Genomic DNA, 20,202 nt, shown 5'->3' with positions numbered 1-20,202 from the left:
GAGAGAGAGAGAGAGAGGCAGGGACACAGGCAGAGGGAAAAGCAGGCTCCATGCAGGGAGCCCGATGTGAGACTTGATCCCGGGACTCCAGGATCATACCCCAGGCCAAAGGCAGGCGGTAAACCGCTGAGCCACCCAGGAATCCCAATTATATGGTTTTCTTTCATCTGTTACTAGGATGATCTATATGGATTTATGGATTGTATCAACCTCATAGTCCTGGGATAAACCAGAACACATCTGTTCATACTGAGTGTCCTTTTCACATAATGCAGCTTTTGACTTGCTCATATTTTGGGAAGGATTTTTTAAAGATGTTATTTATTTATTCATGAGAGAGACAGAGAGAGGCAAAGACATAGGCAGAGGGAGAAGCAGGCTCCCTGTGGGGAGCCCATTGCAGGACTTGATCCCAGGATTCCAGGATCACACCCTGAGCCAAAGGTAGACACACTCAACCACTGAGCCACCCAGGCGGCCCTTGGGAAGGATTTTTGTGCCCATATTAATGAGGAATATTGATTTTGTTGCTTTGGTTTATGTTTGTCGTTTTGCTTTTGTTGTAATGCGTTTGGTGTGCTGGCCTCATAAAATGAGTTGGCCTCATAAAACTACCTCCTGTATTTGAGGTAGTTGATGTGAGATTGGTGTTACTTATTAATTTTTTTAGTACTGAACGTCTTCACTCTTGAAACAGAGTCGCAAGTTTACTTTGTGGGAAAGTATTTAATTAATTAAATAACATATTTACCATAATTATTAGTAATGGTTGAGTTAAAGGCTTGCTGTTTATTTTCTACTTATCTCTTTGTTCCTTTTTTCCATCTTTAGGTATTATTTTAGGTTTTCATTTAATTACCATTATTGCTATAACCATTAGTTCTTTTTTAAAATTTTAAAATTTTAAAATTTTTATTTATTTTATTTTTATTTTTTTTAAAGATTTTATATTCATGAGAGACACAGAAAGAGACAGAGAAAGGCAGAGACACAGGCAGAGGGAGAAGCAGGCTTCATGCAGGGAACTTGATGTGGGCCTTGATCCTGGGTTTCCAGGATCACCCCCTGGGCTGAAGGAAGGGCTAAGCGGCTGAGCCACCCAGGCTGCCCTAAAAGGTTTATTTTTTTAGAGATACTGTTTATTCATTTGAGAGAGAGAGAGATCTTATCTGAGATCATGATCTGAGTCAAAGGCAGGTGCTTCACCATCTGAGCCGCCCAGTTGCCCCTTTCACCTTTAGTTCTATTTTGTAGTGGTGGGTTCTGCGATTTCCAATATGTGTTACTAACGCACCATAATATTTCTCCAATATGGCACAATACCATATTGTATGTAATTTAAGAAACTGGCACAGTTAGACTTCCAGTTTTTCTCATCTCTTGTGATTGTCTTACATGTTTTACTTATACATGTTATGAACTTCACCATAGAATATACGTATTTTTTGTTTAAAGCAGTCAAACATGTGGGGTGCCTGGGTGGCTCAGTCAGTAAAGTATCTGACTCTTGATTTTGGCTCAGGTCACAATCTTGGGGCTCCATGGCGAGTCTGCTGGGGACCTTCCCTTCCTATCCCTCTGCCCCTCCCCCACTAAAAAGAAATAAATCTTGAAAAAAAAAGTAGCTAAGCATGTTATTAAAAAAATAAATACCGCTTTTTCCGCTGTCCTGTACATTTACTCGTTCCTGAGTCCTCTGTCCTGTAGATGGATCCAACTTGCAATGTGACTTTACTTCAACTCAAAGAACTTCCTTCAGTAGTTTTTGTAAGAGGAGTCTACTAGATTAAAGTTTGTGCTTTAAAACTGTCTTCAGGGGTGCCTGGTTGGCTTAGTGGTTGAGCATCTGCCTTTGGCTCAGGTCATGATCCTGAGGTCCTGAGATCATTGGGCTCCCCATAGGGAGCCTGCTTCTCCCTCTGCCTGTGTCTCTGCCTCTCTTTGTGTCTCTCATGAATAAATAAATAACATCTTTACAAAAAAGAAAAGAAAAGAAAACTGTCTTTATTTCACCTTTATTTTTGGAAGAGGTTTTTCAAGTTTTGGTTTGACAGTTTTCCTTGTCTCTACCTACTGTCTCAGCGCTACCATTGCTCTGCCTTACAGGATATGTAGTTCTGAAACACTGTGGCCATCCTTATCTCCTCTTTATCTCCTTTTTCTCTAGACATGTTTTTTAAGATTTTATTTACTTATTCATGAGAGACAGAGAAAGAGAGAGAGAGAGAGATACAAAGGGAGAAGCAGACTCCCTGAGGAGCAGGGAACCCGGTGTGGGACTCTATCCTAGGACCTTGGGATCATGACCTGAGCTGAAGGCAGACACTCAACCATTGAACTACCCAGGTGTCCCATCCCTTCTCTAGATATTTTAAAGATGTTTTTTTGTGATGACTGCTTTCAGGAATTTGTATGTATCTTGTTTTGTCTTGCTTAGTGTTTGTTGAACTTCTTGGATCTGGAGATTCATGATTTTTTTCTACCCCATTTCAAAAACTTTTAGCCTTTATTTTTGGGGCCTTTCTGCCCCACCCCACCCCCCCAATCTGGCATATCAGTGATATGTGTGTTAGACCACATATGTTCACAGGTCATTGAAGTCTCTTGCTCTTTCTTTCTGTGACTCTATTTGATAGTTTCTGTTGCTCTGTCTTTAAATTCACTGATTTTATCTTCTGAAGTCTTCTATGAAGACCATCCAGCAAATTTTTTATTCCAAATATTGTATTTTTAATATATGGAGGTTCCAGATCTTTCACGTGTATAATACTTATTCTTCATTTCCTAATGCCATTGTCTCTTTTTTCTTGGTATATTTCTAGTTTTTTTTTTTTAAGATTTATATTTATTAGAGAGTATACATATGCACATGTGAGCAGGGGGAGGGGCAGAGGGAGAGAGAGAGAGAGAGAGAGAGAGAGAACATCTCAAGCAGACTCCCCACTGATTGAGAAGCTCAACATGGAGTTCAGTCTCAGAACCCTGAGATCATGACCTGAGCTGAAACCAAGAGTTGGATGCTTAATGACTGAGCCACCGAAGTGCCCCTGTTTCTAGTTTTTAATTATTCTCCTGTTACAGGTCACAATTTCTGCTTCTTTGCATGTCTGGTGATATTGGATGCTGGATATTGTAAATTATATATATTTTTTCTTTTTTCAAAATCATTGATTTTATTTTCTTAGTTTAGCAGCTTGTGAATAAATGTGATTTTTTCAAAGCTTGTTCTTAAATTAAAAGGTGGTTTGTCGAGCATAGCATTTTCAAACACCAAGTTAACAGGTCTTTGTTTGTGGTGGATTTGATTGCTGTAGGGCCATCCCTGCCAGGGGGATGGGTCCTCGAGCAACAAGCATGGACTGTCCTCCTGCCTCAGCCTCCACTGCATTTCAGCCCTTTTTCGTAGGACTCATTCTTGCCAAAAAGAAATGGAGATTTATTTTTCTTGCTGATAATAGTAATACCATTGAAAATAATATATACATCATAAAAAAGATGGAAAACCGTCATAATTGTATTCATTAGTATTTACCATTCACATTTGGGTAAAAGTTATTCCTGGCGGCACCACTTCTCCACCCTTTCCTTCATGCATCTGCATGGATGGATGATGCTATATGTACTTTTTTCCTTTTCCAGCAGTATGTTTTGTGTCATCTTTTATGTCAAAAAATGTGTTTCTCTCCAAGTGCTTTATTAGCTGCTTGGTGCTGGACAAGTTATAACTTCAGTAACCAGCCTGGTATTTATTGGTACATATGAACGTTAACAGTTTTGACGTTTTCTAAATAGTGTTAGAACTCAAAAGATAGACATAGTTGTAGGATTTTGGTTCTTCCTTTTTTTTTTAAATTTTTTAATTTATTTATGATAGTCACACACACAGAGAGAGAGAGGCAGAGACACAGGCAGAGGGAGAGGGAGAAGCAGGCTCCATGCACCGGGAGCCCGACGTGGGATTCGATCCCAGGTCTCCAGGATCGCGCCCTGGGCCAAAGGCAGGCGCCAGACCGCTGCGCCACCCAGGGATCCCGGATTTTGGTTCTTGTGCCAAAATGCTACCTGCAAGACTGCAGCAGCACGCACATCTCCTGTGTATTGGTCAGTTGGCCTATCTTCTCCCATCTGATGGACATGGAAATGGCATTTTGTTTATATTGACAATTTTTTTGTGAGGCTGAAGATACCTCTTACCTATGAAAGTCTGTTTCTTATATATTTTTATTTTATAAATTTCTGTTTGTGGTGTCTGCTTATTTTCCTGTTGTGTGTAGAGGTCTTTATGTACACTTTGTTAATTGTGGGTCAGACTCCCATTTCTTTAGGTCTCGTCTAAGTGTTTTCATTTATGGTTTCTTCTATCCTGTGGAAGGCTAATGTGTTTCTCTGAGGGCCTACTGCTAATGTGACGATGGCACATGTTGGTAAGCTGGTGATGTAGTGCTCATTACCCTAGCCATGGTGGCAGCCCTACTACAATGCCTAATGTATCTGTCAACCTGTTGTGCCCCTTGAAATTTGCACAATGTTCTATATTAGATGTATTTCAATAAAAACAACTTCTAAAAATAAAAAAAATGGTTGCTGCCTTTGGTTTTATGTTTAGCATTTTTCCACTCCATGATTATATTTTAAATGATTACCTTTTAAAAAACAAGATTTTATTTATTTATTCATGAGAGACACAGAGAGAGAGAGAGGCAGAGGCATAGACAGAGAAGCAGGCTCCCCACGGGGAGCCTGATGTGGGACTCAATCCCTGGACTTCAGGATCATGCCCTGAGCTGAAGGCAGGCGCCCAACCGCTGATCCACCCAGGCATCCCTAAATTATTATTTTGAAAACAACTCCTGCTTTACATGTAATATCTCCTGTCCATCTGGTATTTATTTTGAGTCAAACTGTGAGTGGGAAATCAGACTTAAGAAAATAACTTGTTAGCCAGTTGCAGCAATACCACTTACTGAATAAATAGCTCACTTTTTTTTTTTAGCTTACTCTTTTTGCAAGAGTTTCAAATTGCCGCCAACTGGTCTCACCATTTTAAACTGTCAACATAAGTGTATGTAAGCCTCTTTCTCCCTACCTTTGCCAAGTGTGTATTGCAAATATAGCTAGACTTCTCGTCTCCCTCTTGACTTCCTGCTTTAGAATATCTTTCGCCATATAGGTATTTTAAATTTTATTTGTGTAATTATTTGTTTTCCTTTATGATTACAGATTTTTCGTTGTGATCAGAAGGCTCTTTTCCTACCAATATTCGTTTATCATTTTAACCACTTTAAATGTCAGTAGGCAGTGAGAAGCTGGTCATTAGCCTTTACATTTTAGAATTCTTAATGCATTCCCTGCACATAGACTCATGGAGAAGGAAGTTTAATCATGTCACTACATCTGTGTGGCTAAAACACTGTCGTATGAATGAGTGTTGAATGGGTTCTTTTGTATCACGTGCTGTGACGTGGGCTGAATCATGCCGGAGCCTGTGAATTCGCCCTACGGTCTCCTCCTTTCTCAGCTCTTTCCCAGACTTACTCAGACTCTCTGTGTTTTCTGTCTGCTTTGCTTTACTTCACATGGCAAAGTAAGGCTGTGCTGTCACCTTATTACTTAGGATATCTAGCTTACAATTCTCATACTATTTGTTAAAATGGATTAGTTTTTATCACAAGATGTTCTTGCAGCCTATTGACTTCCTGATGTGATTTGAGCCAATTTGGGGGGTTGGTGCTATTTCTCAGTGGCATGTTTCTCCTTTGTGTCCGGGTTTTCTTTTTCTGGTGTACCTCCTCAGTGAACCCTCCAGGGTTAAGGGGGAGGAGAGATAAAGATGATGAATCATAATGGACTGGGAAAGATTTCTGTTTGCTGTCATGCACAGATGGGGGCCCCACCTGGTCTTTCCCACTCCGTCTCCTTTGCAAAAGTTCCAGAGTCACTGGCTTGGGCAGTTGGAAATGCTGGCACTAAATCATCATTGGTAGTAGCTTTATTTTGGAAAGAGTGGTAGAAAGGAAAGTGCAAAGTTAAAACACTGTGTTAGAAAGAATGTGTCTGAAAGAAAAAGCAAAAAATAACAAATAAGAGTACCTGAAGTGTCCATAGTAATGCAGAATTCTAGGAAAGCCCATCCACTTTGTGATGGAGCCCGGGGTAGAGCAGTCCTGCAGATGAGGTGTTGGAAATGTCCTGTAGCTTGGCTGTGGTGATGTCTTAGGCAGGTACAAGTGTTCAGGGGCACACAGATGTACACTTTAAACATGCACAATTTATTGCATGTAAGTTAGGTCTTAGAAGACTAGTTGAAATCCTACTCTGTTCTCATTTGTACCTTTGATATGACCATAAAACTAAAAAGCTGTATATTGTAGGAAAAAGGAAGTTTAACTGAATTTCTGGTTCATTAATTTCAATTTGTAGCTTCATATAATTTGGCATATATTTAGATTTTGTAGGAAAAAGAGCTCTAATTTCATTATGGATTTAGGCATGACAGTTTGGTTTTTCATTTGATAGCTTACTCTTCCCCTCTTCCTTCACTCTGACTTCTCTGTTTCTGCTGTAATGGACTTGGTGTCACATCATCTGTTGAGCCTTATAACAGCAAGTAGTAGTAAACCTGCAGACCTCAGAGCTTTTCTTGAAGAACTGAGGACGCCACCAAGAATGTCATCTCCGATTTTGTGGTATTCTCTTATCACTGGATGTGATCAGACCATTAAAGTTCGAGCAAACCATTTGATAATAGCTGTGCAGTGGGCCCTGTGATGGCAGGCTCAGCTTCTCGTGACTACACACAGGCAGCTAGAAGGCATGCTTCTCAGGGATCCATAGATATTTGGGAAATGTGTTTCTGGCTTTTGTGATCAGGCAAATTTATTAACAACAATGAGGTCACAATAAATCATGACTTGCTGATTTATTTCAAAAGATCCATATAGCAGTAAACAATACCATTTACATTTAATTAGTTTTATTGAACGAAAGGCAATTTTATTTGTAATGAACCACATGTTATGATTAAGGATGTATTTTAATGACCTTTAAGTAATGCGAACAAATGTTGCCCTTGACCTAATAGCAGAGGCTTTCCTACATTATTGAAAACTTCAGAATGATTTTTAAATTATCGTGAAAAGCTTCAAATGACATTCTCATTATTGTGCCATTATTCAGTCATTTGATGTCTAATATACTAGATGAAATGCATTCCTCTGAATGTTCATGTGTGTGTAGAAATGAGGATTGTTGCTAGTATTGTTCTTTATTTCCATGTATCAAAAGGTAGTCTATTATAGGAGAACTTCATTTTTTGAAAAATACTTGTGACAGGGTAATACTTAAATGATGAAGGGGTTTTGGACCTGCCTTATTCCAGGAGTCATTTGGCTGCTTATTAAACATCCTTGTTGTATTTCCCTAAGTCCACAATTATTACACAATGTGTTCTTTCTGGGTAAACCAGCTTGACATAATTAACTTGAAAATGACTTTTTATTAGTTAATGTATACTCTAAAGTGCAATAGCAGACCCGCTGTGGTGGGCTGCTGTGTTCATGCTTTATCCAGTGTAGTATCCCTGTTCTCTAAAAAATGGAAAACTCATCAGTGTTTTCCAGGCCTTGATGAAGGTGTGTGAATAAGCTTTCCCAAGTTAAACCTACTCTCAAAGCATTTGTAGGGCAGAAATGAGGATGATGTCTCCTGCCCCTTTGGTGATTCTCTGCTGTCAAGGGCCACCCTCAGTGTCACAGGTGGAAGTGGCAAGTGCCGTGTGGTCAGTGGCCTCTGCACCCTGGAGTCAGACTTAATGGGTGTGTGTTGACCTCAGTAATTGTAAGGATGTTTCCCATAGAGGGCCATTTTGGTCATATCCTGAGAGCAATTTTTGGAGGTTCAGTCATGAATCTAAGCCTTTCCTGTGATGTTGGAAGGACCTTATTCCATATATTTTTTTTAATTTTTTTTTATTTATTTATGATAGTCACAGAGAGAGAGAGAGAGGCAGAGACATAGGCAGAGGGAGAAGCAGGCTCCATGCACCAGGAGCCTGATGTGGGATTTGATCCTAGGTCTCCAGGATCGCGCCCTGGGCCAAAGGCAGGCGCCAAACCGCTGCGCCACCCAGGGATCCCGCTTATTCCATATATTAAATCCCTTTCTGCTCCTGAGATCTGTTTCCTGAACTGTTGCAGCACAAATTAAGTGAGAAGTTTTTCTCTTCCCCCCACCACCCAGTGGTGGGGGGTCTGAGGCCGAGAGGGCAGCTGTGGCATCATTGACAGGTGACTCTCTCACCTGTGTCCCATGTGACTGCCTCCCCCTGCCTCCCCACAGCACGTGTCGTCATGCTCTACCCCATTAGGCCAGAGAGAATGCTGAAGGCTGCGTTCAGTGGGTGGGGGATCATGTTCCCCTGGAAGGCCTGGGAGTCCTGTCTTTAACAGGAGCTGGGGAGGATGGTGGGAAGTGTCTCTGCCATGTCATCTCTTTTTGTTTTCTGGTGAGTGTCTTTGATTTCCTCTCATACATCCTCCTAAGTGGTACGCACTAAAATTTTTCAGTTCTTCTGGAGGATTTTGCTGCCCTCAGAGTAGGTTGCTCCCTTTGGGGTTGTTAGGGCTACCACTTTTATTAGAATCCATTCTTTCACACTTGTTCTTACCATAACTCTAAGCCACTTGAAGATTTGTTTGCTCCCCACTCACCTAAAGTGGGAAATGAATGAAATGTAAACAGTGAAATAGATGTTTTCTAGAGCTGAAAGAAGCCATATCATTTTTAGATGGCTGCTTGTTTTCTGTGAAAGAATATTTTCTCTAAGTGATAGAGCATGATATACAGCCCACAAGTCAGGGCTCCCACAAACAGAGGAGATCTGATGAGGCTGGTTAAATTGGGTTTTCCAGGAATAAAAGAGAATAAATACAAATCTCTAATATATTTTAAGAGATATGAGAGGATATTACAGTCCAAACAGAAGCTATGAAAAAAGATCATGCGTAAAGTAGACCTCTTAGAAAGACATGAGTGCTGAAATAAAAACACGTAAATGGGACTGGAGGATGGATTGTTTTGCATCTCTGAGAACCCAGGCAGAGATGGGAAGGAGGCATGGATGACCCACATTTCTAGCTCAGTCCTTAATACTGCCCCTAATTATTGTGTGTGTGTGTTTCAAACTGTATTGAGGTAAAATTGGGAAACAGTGAATTGCACATAATTACTGTACACCTCAGTACATCTATGCAACCATCACCACAGATAAGAGCAAGACTGTAGCCTTTGTTACGTGTCTGTGGCTACCTGTGGTCCTCTCCTAGTGCCCAGTGCTTTCACTCTTCTCAGCTTTCCTCTGGCTCCTCATACACTCACACTTCTCCTGTCAAGGGATAATTCTTCGAACACTTTGGCCTAACACTGCTGTTCAGAAACCTTGGCCCATAGTCCCCTTGCCCTCTCTTCTTCCTGACCTTCCCTCACAGGCTGTCTCCTTGTCCATGGCCCACAGCTCTGGTGTCTCAGATGTTTCTTTCACGGTTTTAGGTTAGCTGAATATGTTTGGAATTAGTTTTACTCTATCTAAGCTGCACTGCTTTGCATTTCCTTCGTAGTTGCTAGAGATCATAATATAAATTTCACTAAAAGTATACTGTGAAAGTTAGTTACAGTTGTGTCACTTGACATAAAATGTAAGACCCTTGTCATTGTATGGGTCCATTTACCCTACCTGTCCTTTATGCTCAAGCAAATTGTGCCTTTTCTGTATGTGTCTATGTTTATATGCATTCATATACTTTTTTATATGCATTATATTTGTATATGAACTGTTCCAATGTTTTTATATGTATTTTAAGGAAAAATTAAGTAGAAAACAAGATTTTTGTTTTTCTTTTGTTCTTTATTATTTTTGTTCCTCACCACCACTTCCTAAAGACTGAATTTATCCCAGAGAACATTTCCCTTCAGCCTAAAGAATTTCTGTTAACATTTCTTGTAATATATATCTGGTAATAGTGAATTCTCATTTTTGTTTATCTGAAAATATCTTTATTTCATCTGTTTTTTGAAGGATATTTTTGCTGAATATTGAATTCTTGGATGACCGTGTTTCCTCCATAGCACTCTAAATACTTTGTCCCACTGTCTCCTGCTTCAATTATTTCTAGTGAGTAATCAGTGTTGTTCTGCTAGTTGTTCCCTGTGTGTTGTAATATGTCATTTTTCTCTAAGTAGTTTTGAGACTTTTCTCTTTGATTTTTTTTTTTTTTTTAAGCAATGTGACTTTGGATTTTTTTGTTTTAATTTTATTTATCTGTCTAGGGGTTTTCTATGCTTCATAAATCTGTCTGGGCTGTCAGTATATTTTGCATATTTTTAGTCATTGTTTCTTCAAATAGTTTTCCTTCCCCATTCTTTCTCCACTCCCTCTAGGAGCCCAACTATAAAATATTACAACTCTTGACACCCTGTCAGTGGCACTGCAGCCTATCCTTTCCTACAGCTTCTTTCTTTGTGTCTTCAGATTCATTATTTCTCTTGCTCTCTCTTCAAGTTTACCGACTCTATTCTGTCATCTCCAATCTACTGTTAAGTCCATCCAATAAATTTCTTTCAGATATTGTATTTTTTTTTAATTCTAGAATATCCATTTGGTTCTTTTTCCTTAAATAAATATTTTTTCTGTTCTGTGGTTTCCCATTGTTCATCTTTAGGAGAATGTTTTCCTTTAAGTCTTTGAGACATTAAAATTGCTTTGAAATTTCATCTCTTTATTCTAATATTTGGTCATCTCAAAATTAGTCTTTATTGCTTGACTTCTTTCTCAAATATAGATCTTGTGCTATGATGTCTTCATATGTCTAGAGGTTTGGATTGTGTCTTCAACATTTTTTTTTCAAAGATTTTATCTATTCATAAGAGAGACACAGAGAGAGAGAAAGAGAGAGAGAAAGAGAGAGAGAGAGAGAGGCAGAGACACAGGCAGAGGGAGAAGCAGGCTCCATGCAGGGAGCCTGACATGGGACTCGATCCCCGGTCTCCAGGATCACGCCCTGGGCTGAAGGCCGTGCCAAACCACTGAGCCACCTGGGCTGCCCCAACATTTCTAATGACACATTGTAGAGACTGGATTGGCTTATGTTCTTCTGAAGAGGACTGTTTTGTATTTGGTTTTGTCCTACTTAGTATTTCACTCAGCTGAAGTCGAACTCTAAGCTCTTTCTTCCCTGCCGTTGGGGAGGTGCTGCAGTCTTTTTTCACTTCTGTCAGCTGGGCTGCTAGAAACCCACCCTGCATATGGGTTGTGTGGGGTCAGGGTGAGAGGATGCCAGAATTAGGGCCCCACTGGGACACTCTCCACCTCTCCTGTTGCTCTTCAGCTGCTGTGGTTATCCTCATCTGTGGCCTCTGGGTCTTCATGACTGCATGTCCATGATTTCCTAAGTGTGGCAGCCACACTAAAACATTTGTTCCAAGGCAAAACCAAAATAAAACAGATACCAAAAATTAAAATGAGAAGAATAAAAATGGTAAACTCTCTGTTTTGAAGGACTTTCAAGACCACCCCCAGTTTTAATAATTCTCTAGGAGGACACCCAGGATGCAGCACATAGTCCTCCTCATGACCATGATTTATTCCAGTGATGAGACACAGGGTACAGACAGCCGAGTGAAAGGCACTGGGGTAAATCTGGAGAGAGCAAGGCTTGAGGCTCCAGAGCTTCTCCCTGCGGACTCCCCCAGGATGCACTACATACCCCAAGCAGCATGTTGTGAGAATACATGTGAAATGGTGCCTAGCAGGGCAGCACAGGAGAGACTCATGGAGGCATTCCTCTGTCTGGCACATACCAAAATGCCAGACTCCCAGAAGGAAGCAGGTGTTCAGTATAAACCACACTGCCTGACTACATTCTGCAGGCACAGCGAGTCTTTCTTATCTGGGAATTGTGGCGACCCTCCTGAAATTCATATTTCCAGACTCCACCCAATGGCCAGCCTTGCTTGTGAGCAGCCCTTTCTCAAGTCTGCATTCATGTTCCTACATGGCCCCCTCCCTTAGCCAGGTGTCTTTCAGGAGAAGTGCTAGGGGTATTGTTGTAGGATGTCACTCAGCCAGCTGAGACCAGTGTGCACACCTGGTGCCAGGTCTGCACTTTAAATTCACCATTCACCATTCACCACAGCATCCAAGTGAGAAATCCCAGCTGCCAGATGTGTTCTATGCCCTGCAACCCCTTTGAATCTCAAATGCCGATCACTGGCAATAGGAGTGTTTCTTGCGGACTGGAGAGCCTGCCAGCAGTTGTAAGGAGCACAGGTGACCTCCATCCTCTGCTCCTCCCTGGTGTTGGTGCTTGTCTTGTGCCCTCAGGAGTCCTTGCATGGTCTGCCCAGACTTTCAGCTGGAAGGGTTTTATGCACGAAGCACAAAGTATCTGGGGTGCCTGATGGACTCTTGTTGGTTGACCTAGTTTGGGTTCAGATCATGATCTCAGAGTTGGGGATCAAACCCCAGGTCAGGCTCCATGCTGAGGATGGAGTCTGCTTGGGATTCTCTGTCTGCCTCTCCCCACCCGCCCATCCCTGGCTGTGTATGCACGTGCCTGCTCTCTCATATAAATGAATCTTTAAAAAAAAAAAAGGACAGAGCATTTTTTTACAGGATTTTTTTTTTCCTAGGGAGGTAGAGAGGGTATGTACATGGGGTGGAGAGGGAGGGGCAGAGGGAGAAGGAGAGAGAGAATCTTAAGCTCAACATGGGGCCGTGAGATTATGACCCAACCAAAATCAAGAGTCAGGCACTCAACAGACTGAACCATCCAGGAAAATATTTTTATACAACTTAATCCTGAAGGTGCATCATGTTTGGGAAATGGTCAAGAGGAAATCTGAATCTTCAAACCATTTCAGAATGGCTTTACATAGCCCCACCCCCACCAACACTTTGGTCCCCATCATTTATCTGGGAAATGGCCCAAAAGAGATCATTTCCCTTCTGGGGCAGTAGCACCTAGTAGTCAAACTTCCTCACTCCAAGCTGCTTATATTGGGGGTGGTGGTGGTGAGGGAAGTGGGGTTAGGCTCGGGGTCCACTGTTGTAAACTGCAGCTGATCTGGAATGCCAGCAACAGCAGTGAGACCCTCCTGAGACAGAAGGGGCTTTGGAAGGGAAGGGTCACCAGGGGGGGCCTCCCTCTTGAAGCTTTGGGCAGGGGTCACATGTTGCATCTTGATTTCACGAGGCCCAACAGAACCTGGGCCCCTGAACGTGGGCAGCTCAGATGACCCAGATGGCCCAGCCAGCATCCAGGTTGTTTTAATGGTTAATGTCCCTCTAAGGGGTCTGAATTCTCACACCCGTTGCAGGTCCAAGCTCTGTTGGTGATCCTGTTCCTGCATTCTGCTTGGGCTGATCGTGCCATGGTTGACAGCCTGGCAGACAGCGTCGGGGCGCGCGTTAGAGTCAGGTGCAGGCATTTGGGGTCTGTGAGTCCAGGGTTCCAGATGATGTGACTTCCAGGTCATGCCGTGAGAGCTGTGCCGCAGATGCCTCTTCGGCCCTGCTTCAGGAGAGCCTGAGGGCACAGCGGAGACAGGGAGCGCCTGTCTCTCAGGACAAATCAGGAAGCCCAATCTGTTCAGATACCAAGTTGGTTCGCCTTCCGCAGCTTTCACCTTGCTGTGCAGTGAGCTTGAGTCTGCTGTGTACTTGTTTGAGTGGCTAGTTATCTCTTGTTCCATTAATTTTTTTTAGTAATCACTAGATTGTATCAAACCTGCATTTGTGTTATAGAATTTACCTTAAACTTAGAATCTCACTTTTCAGTTGAGCCTCTTCAGTTACCTTCAGGGGTATTTGATGCCTGTTGTTAATGTGTAGATTATTAGTGAAATAGAAAAGGAATCCTAGTTTGCCTTCAGAGAGACTAGGAATGTGAGCAGCTTGGAGGCTGGGGCACTTCTGGCTTCAGCGTCCTGGGGGCACAGCGGGCTGGAGTTCTTTACCATCATATTGACATGGATCTTGTTTAAATTTCAGGCCTGTAGTAAGGACAGAAATTTCTTAAACTTCTGTGTAGAGTTGTACTTATCCAGCTTTCTGAGTGCCAACTAAGAAAATATATATATATACACAAATATATACATATATATATAAAATATATTTTATAAAACATTACTATATATTTTGAATATATTTTAGAATATATTTTAGAATATATTTTTAAAACAACTGAAATACCAAGAACTTAAAGAGTTTTAATAGTTTACTCTGAAAGACTCCAGGATAAGTACTCTCCATTCATGGCTATAACTCACCTACTTAGACTGTTATTTGTGTCCATGTGAATCAATTTGGAAAATATACAATACCATATTTAGATTATAACAAATTTGATAGGTCACTCTCACATCCACAAGATCATTTGCATCCTCCATGTGTGAACTCAGGTATGCTTCCTACCTGTGTGGTTTGGAGTTTTGTCTCCTAATATCACTTACATCCTGGTCACTTTGGGATGTATGGGATTACCATGCAGAAGATGTGAAGTCACTCTCCCTCGGGCTGTCTAGGGGACAGTACAGTCAGGATCCCATGTGGGTGTTGGTGTTAAAATCCACACAGACAAGGAACTAACTTTTCAGTATTGTAAATCCATGATGATCTCCTGGTAAAAATAATCATGTACCATTAAAAATTAAAATTTGTTATCAGTACATTTTTACTTATAACATTTTAATAAAATTACATAGCATTTTAAAAACTAAAATTTCTAAATCAGCAGATGTACTTTTATAAGTTGTCTTAAAATAAGGTGCTTAAATGTCATCTCTGGAGACTTGCTGTTTAAGCATATACATGTCGCCTGTGAATGGAGTGACCTAAACCACTTCTTTCCTACTTCAAAACTAGTTCCGGAAAGTCGCTGTGATATGTGAATAGTTAAAGCCTTCCCATGTAATTTTATAAATATAGATCATGGGGATGTGGTTCAGGCACATGGAGAAAGGCAATATGTTCATGCCTTTAAGTAAGTCAGTTGTTTATAGCAAATGCAGTAGCTATTAGAAGAAAAGCATGTGAGTAGGAATTTGGTAAATTGTCTTACAGAACTTCTGTGGAATTTTGAAGATTAATTACTTAAATCCCACTAAGTTCTTGGGTACCCATGTAACTTCCAAATATTCATACACAGTATGACAAAACTCCATGAAGTATATCTCCACCTTTAAACTTGGAATCTGAGGCAGCCCCAGGCAACATGCAGTTTGTATTTCCCAAGCACTCAACACACACCTGTCATTAAGCAGCAGTCTGTTAGAACCAAGAGAAATTGCCACACCTCTCATGAGCGTAAACATTTTTTCCCTTAGTTATCTTCCATCCTAATCCATAGTGTTGGCACACAAAATAGAGGAAAACCAACTGTCACTTTTGATAAATAATATTTGAAAAATATTAGTTGGTGATTGAAAAATTTCCAAGTAATTTTGTCTGATTATAATATAATTAATTCAGATATTTTGTATTCCAGGATCTTTTTTCAATCAGTGCTTATGTTTATGCTCAGAAACCACAGCTGGATATTCATAGTTTTGAAGGCACATTTACCAGGGTAAGTTAAATCTTTTGTTAAATACAAATATATTCGTTGTGTGTTTAAATTAAAAACTGGAAAACTGAAATTTGAAAGAATGCTTAAAGAATGAAACAGAAGATTTGAACTGAAAAGGGAAAGCCTAGAGAATGTTTCAAGTTCTTAAATTTTCCTGCATCTAGTCTCTCTTGGGATATGCTCAGTACAGTGTTTTTGTTTAGCATATTTACTCTGGAGAAAGACCCATCCCCCTGAAAATTGTAGGAGTCAAGATGAAGTAATTTCACTATGTCAGTTTGAGTTTGGATATTAGTTAGCATACTATGATATGTATATTGTTTCCTGATTTATATTAACTGGATGGCTGTGCTCACATGTGCACTTCAATTTGACATTCTTCACATTATCATGGTGTTTTGCTATAGCTTGGAGTCCCTTCTCCCCAATGACTCCTGATTGGATTTGGAGGACTCAGTAACTTCTGATTTTAGCAGCTTATACAGATATTATAAACTCTTCATAATATTTGGGGGTGTTAGGTACAACTGTAGTTTACTTTTAATTGCTACAGTTATTTTAAAAAGGTTTATTTTGTTGTAACCTTCTTCGTTTCACTCTTGTTCACATACCAGGATTGGTGAGCAGTTGTCATCATTTGAGAAAGCATTTACGAAGTGCCAGATAATGAGCAAATTATGGGAATGCAAAAATGAAGATGCCTATTGAGGAGATGGTCATTGCTTTGTTACTTTATTTTTAAGGGTGCTTTAGTAAAAGTATATTCAGGATGTTCATGACAACAGACGAGGAAGATGAGGAACTGTAAATGATTTCTGGAGAAAACTCAAATCTTTTTGTGTTTTTGCAAAAATATTTATGAAAAAAGCATCTTCTAATTAAAGACAACTTAGCATATTCAAGAAAAAGCCTTAACCAAAGGGCTTCCTTAGTAGCATAAGTTAAGAGTTATTAATTTAGCCACTGTTAATATTTTGGAATATTATTTGCTTTCTTCCTTTCTGTTTTACAGATATATATTTCTTGTCATTTGCTAAGAGTTGTGAAGGTCTGCTAGACAATGTGTGGAATCACATTGAAGTCAGTGCGAGTGAGTGAGAATATGGCTGAACACAGCCAGGCTGCAAAGCGCAGTTTACACAGTGCGTGACTGAGCATGTAACTGCATAATTTATGTGTATGACCGAGCATGTGTGACTCTGAGATTGTGTGTGTGATCGAGCGTGTGAGACTGCGTGTGTGACTTGAGTGTGTGTGACCAACCATGCATGACTGAGACCAAGTGTGTGAGACTGTGTGTGACTTGAGTGTGTGTGACTGAGAGTGAGTATGTGAACACTATACATGTGACTTGGGCATGTGTGACAGATTGTGAATGTGACCGAGCGTGTGTGACTTGGGTGTGTGTGACTGAGATTGTGTATGTGGCTTGGGTGTGTGGGAGTGAGCGTGTATGACTGAAACTGAGCATGTGAGTACTGTACATATGTGACTTGGGTGTGTGTTACTGAGATTGTGTGTCACTTGGACGTGTATGACCTGAGTGTCTATAACCCACTGTGTGTGACTGAGCGTGTATGACTGAGACTGAGCATGTGAGCACCGTACATGTGTGACCAGGCATGTGTGTCTTGGATATGTGTGATGGAGATTGTGTGTGTGACTGTGTGTGTGTCTGAGCTTGTGTGACTACATATATAAGCATGTGACATTGAGTGTAAGACTGCGTGTGTGATCTGACACGTGACTGTAGACTGAATGAGCGTGTAGGTGTGGGGGAAGGGGATATGGAGAAGGGTAGCTAGGTTCCATCCTAAAGATCTTGTCAGAAGAAGGAAGAAGCTATTTAAGAATTTTTAGCTTAGAAGAGAGATGATGGCACTGGTGTACGTAAGAGTCGCCTAGACCTCTGGTTCACTTAGGATGGAGGCAGCCACCTGAATCGGTTCGTGTCCCCACAACCACCACAAACTGCTCAGGCCAGGTGCGGGAGTAGCCAGTGTGCCTATAGCTCGTGCACACAGCACACATGGGAGAGAGAAAATGTGCAAATTCCAATTTTCCGGAAGTGAGAAAAAGTATCCAAAATAGCACAGTCAGCTCTAGAGTCAGGACGGGGCATGAGGAATTTGTGTCGAGACTGTGGACCCGACTGGGGCTTCTGAATTCCCTGAGCTTGCACTTACCTCTTATGGGTTGCTGCACGTTCTTGATCGGTGCCTGGCCTTTCACCACCTCCAGTAGGTGTTTCTAATGAGATCTTATTTCGGTCCTTTTAAATACATTAATAGTGAGTTCTGGATTATTTAAGGAGAAAATTCTTTCATGTATATCCTTCAAAAAGGAGGAAAGAAAAAAAAACATGCTAAATAACTGATTTCATAACAGAAAAATGGAATTCATCAGTTTAAATACCAGAGTATTAAGTGAGCATTTAAAGAAATGACATCTGCTTATATTTCTTTTCTAGAGTATGATCTACAAAGGAGAGAATACATACTTTATATCAGCCTAAGTAATTAAGTAAGGATCAGAGCAGATTAATTCAAGTGTCCTGTGGCAATACATGTATTATGTATTTTGTTGCCTGAACAGAGTATAATTATGCACATTGTGAAAAATGTCTGCTTCTGCTTACCTTATAATGTGAGGATAACTTCAGGTGCTTGCTATACAACATTCCGAGTAATATAAATGATTCATATTAGTATTATTGTGTAATTGATTAGCTTATTGTTCAGGACCTAGGAATTCTCCCTGAAGTTTACAGTTTAAAATTGAGCTAGTTTTGAAATATTAGCAGTGTTCTTAGGCCTTTAACATCGTATTCCCATTTAATATTCTTTATAATGCACTTTCTGCTGTCATTTCTGCTGCAAACCATAGTACACTCATCATTGTTCGGGTCTTTTCCAATCAAAATACTCCCTTTCTAAAAAGCAGATGTCTATTGTTTGTTAAATTGGGTCCACTATTGAGAAAACAGCTTCAAGTGGTGACATTTTCCTTTATCCCTCCCAAAGCAAATTTCATCTTTGCAAACTGTGTGGTATTAGGAGAAGGAAACCCAGAGAGAAAGTTACTTAGAGATAATTTATTTCCCATCTTCCCAGTCTTTATTCTGTACTATATGAGATTGGTAAAAAGCTATCTTTTACAATAATTTTCTTGATATTAGAAAAAGTTTAATGTTTAAAGTCCATCACTGTTACTACAGAATTGGAAAGAAACTGCATAGATACTGTGTGTTCTTCACATAATTGTGCTAGAAATAGAACGAATTCACATGATTAAATAGTTGTGCAAAAGTAATGGGAGAACCAACTTAAGTTTCTAAAATGAAATTGTATAGAACCTTTTATTTGCAGCTTAGAAAGCCTTATATGTATGTATTTTTTTTAAGATTTTTTATTTATTATTTTAGAGAATAAGAGCGAGAGCATGATGGGGAGGGGAACAGAGGCAGAGGGAAAGAACTCAAGCAGACTCCCCACTGAGCAGAGCCAGATCTATGTGGGGAGTGTGGGGCTTGATCTCATGACCCTGAGATGATGACCTGAACTGAAATCAAGACTTAGAGGCCTGGGACCCCTGGGTGGCTCAGCAGTTGAGCTTCTGCCTTTGGCTCAGGGCTTAATCCTGGTCTGGGATCAAGTCCCACATCGGACTTCCTGCAAGGAGCCTGCTTCTCCTTCTACCTGTGTCTCTGCCTCTCTGTCTCTCATGAATAAATAAATAAAATCTTAAAAAAAAAAAAAAAGACTTAGACGCTTAATGGACTGAGCCACTGAGGTGCACCCCATGTATATTTTTTTAATGCAAATTTTCTTGGAGTTTGACACAGTGGGAACATAACTGTACTAAAGTTAAATTCAATTCAATTTCTTTCCTCCTTCCCAAACTACTTTGATATCCTGTGCTCTTAAAACGTATCCTGACAGCACATTATCAGTTACTAATAAAATACAGTTCTCCGTGGAGGTGGCAGTACACCTGGGAGACTCCGCACTCAGGATGGTGAAGGGTCTATTCCCTCCTAGAGACATACATGTGGTGTGCCAGAGCTTTCCTGTGTTAGCTCCAAGTAAAGGGCTCTGGCCTTTTGTAATTCTGTCTTCTTGAAACACTCCATAACCAGAACTGCAAAGAACACTGTACAGACATGATGTCACATTAAGGCGAAAAGTTTCCAGATTTTAGTTATGTTTGTGTTTGAACATAAACATTAAACTGTAAAGATAAAACTAGGGTTTGTGTTATTACTGTTGTGATAGTGATGTGTGGCTGTGCCTGAGATCTGTGTACAGTAGTTGTAACATACAGCTTATATGTGAGCTTTTATTTAATGAAAAATATCCAGTAGAATAGTTTTAAAGAGAAATGAAATAGAAATGTTTATATAGATAGAGATATGTATTAGTTTTAAAATATCCACAAATACAGTTTTTTCCCCCATGAATATATGTACATTTGAAAAACATAACCCTCGTCCTTAGCAAAAGGTGAAGAGAGGATATTCTGTGATAGCCACTAAATAAACATTGATGGGTTAATTTATAATTTATCTGTGATAATATTTTAT

At 40.3% G+C, this 20,202-nt stretch overlaps 1 protein-coding gene across 7 annotated transcripts in view; it reads left to right on the top strand.

The window, feature by feature from the left end:
* Positions 1 to 20,202, top strand: part of ATP9B (ATPase phospholipid transporting 9B (putative)) — a 237,520-nt gene that overhangs the window by 94,178 nt on the left and 123,140 nt on the right. For 6 of the 7 annotated variants that reach the window (XM_038525733.1, XM_038525735.1, XM_038525731.1 and 3 more), the window contains one exon: positions 15,540 to 15,620. The exons of the other annotated variant lie outside the window; for it this stretch is intronic. In XM_038525733.1, the coding sequence (XP_038381661.1) occupies positions 15,540 to 15,620 (81 nt within the window). The remainder of the gene's footprint in view (positions 1 to 15,539; positions 15,621 to 20,202) is intronic. 7 annotated transcript variants of the gene reach the window in all.

The sequence above is a fragment of the Canis lupus genome, chromosome 1 (assembly GCF_011100685.1).
Source record: "Canis lupus familiaris isolate Mischka breed German Shepherd chromosome 1, alternate assembly UU_Cfam_GSD_1.0, whole genome shotgun sequence".
In the NCBI taxonomy this organism is placed as follows: Eukaryota; Metazoa; Chordata; class Mammalia; order Carnivora; family Canidae; genus Canis; species Canis lupus.
This window is presented reverse-complemented; position numbering and strand designations above follow the sequence as displayed.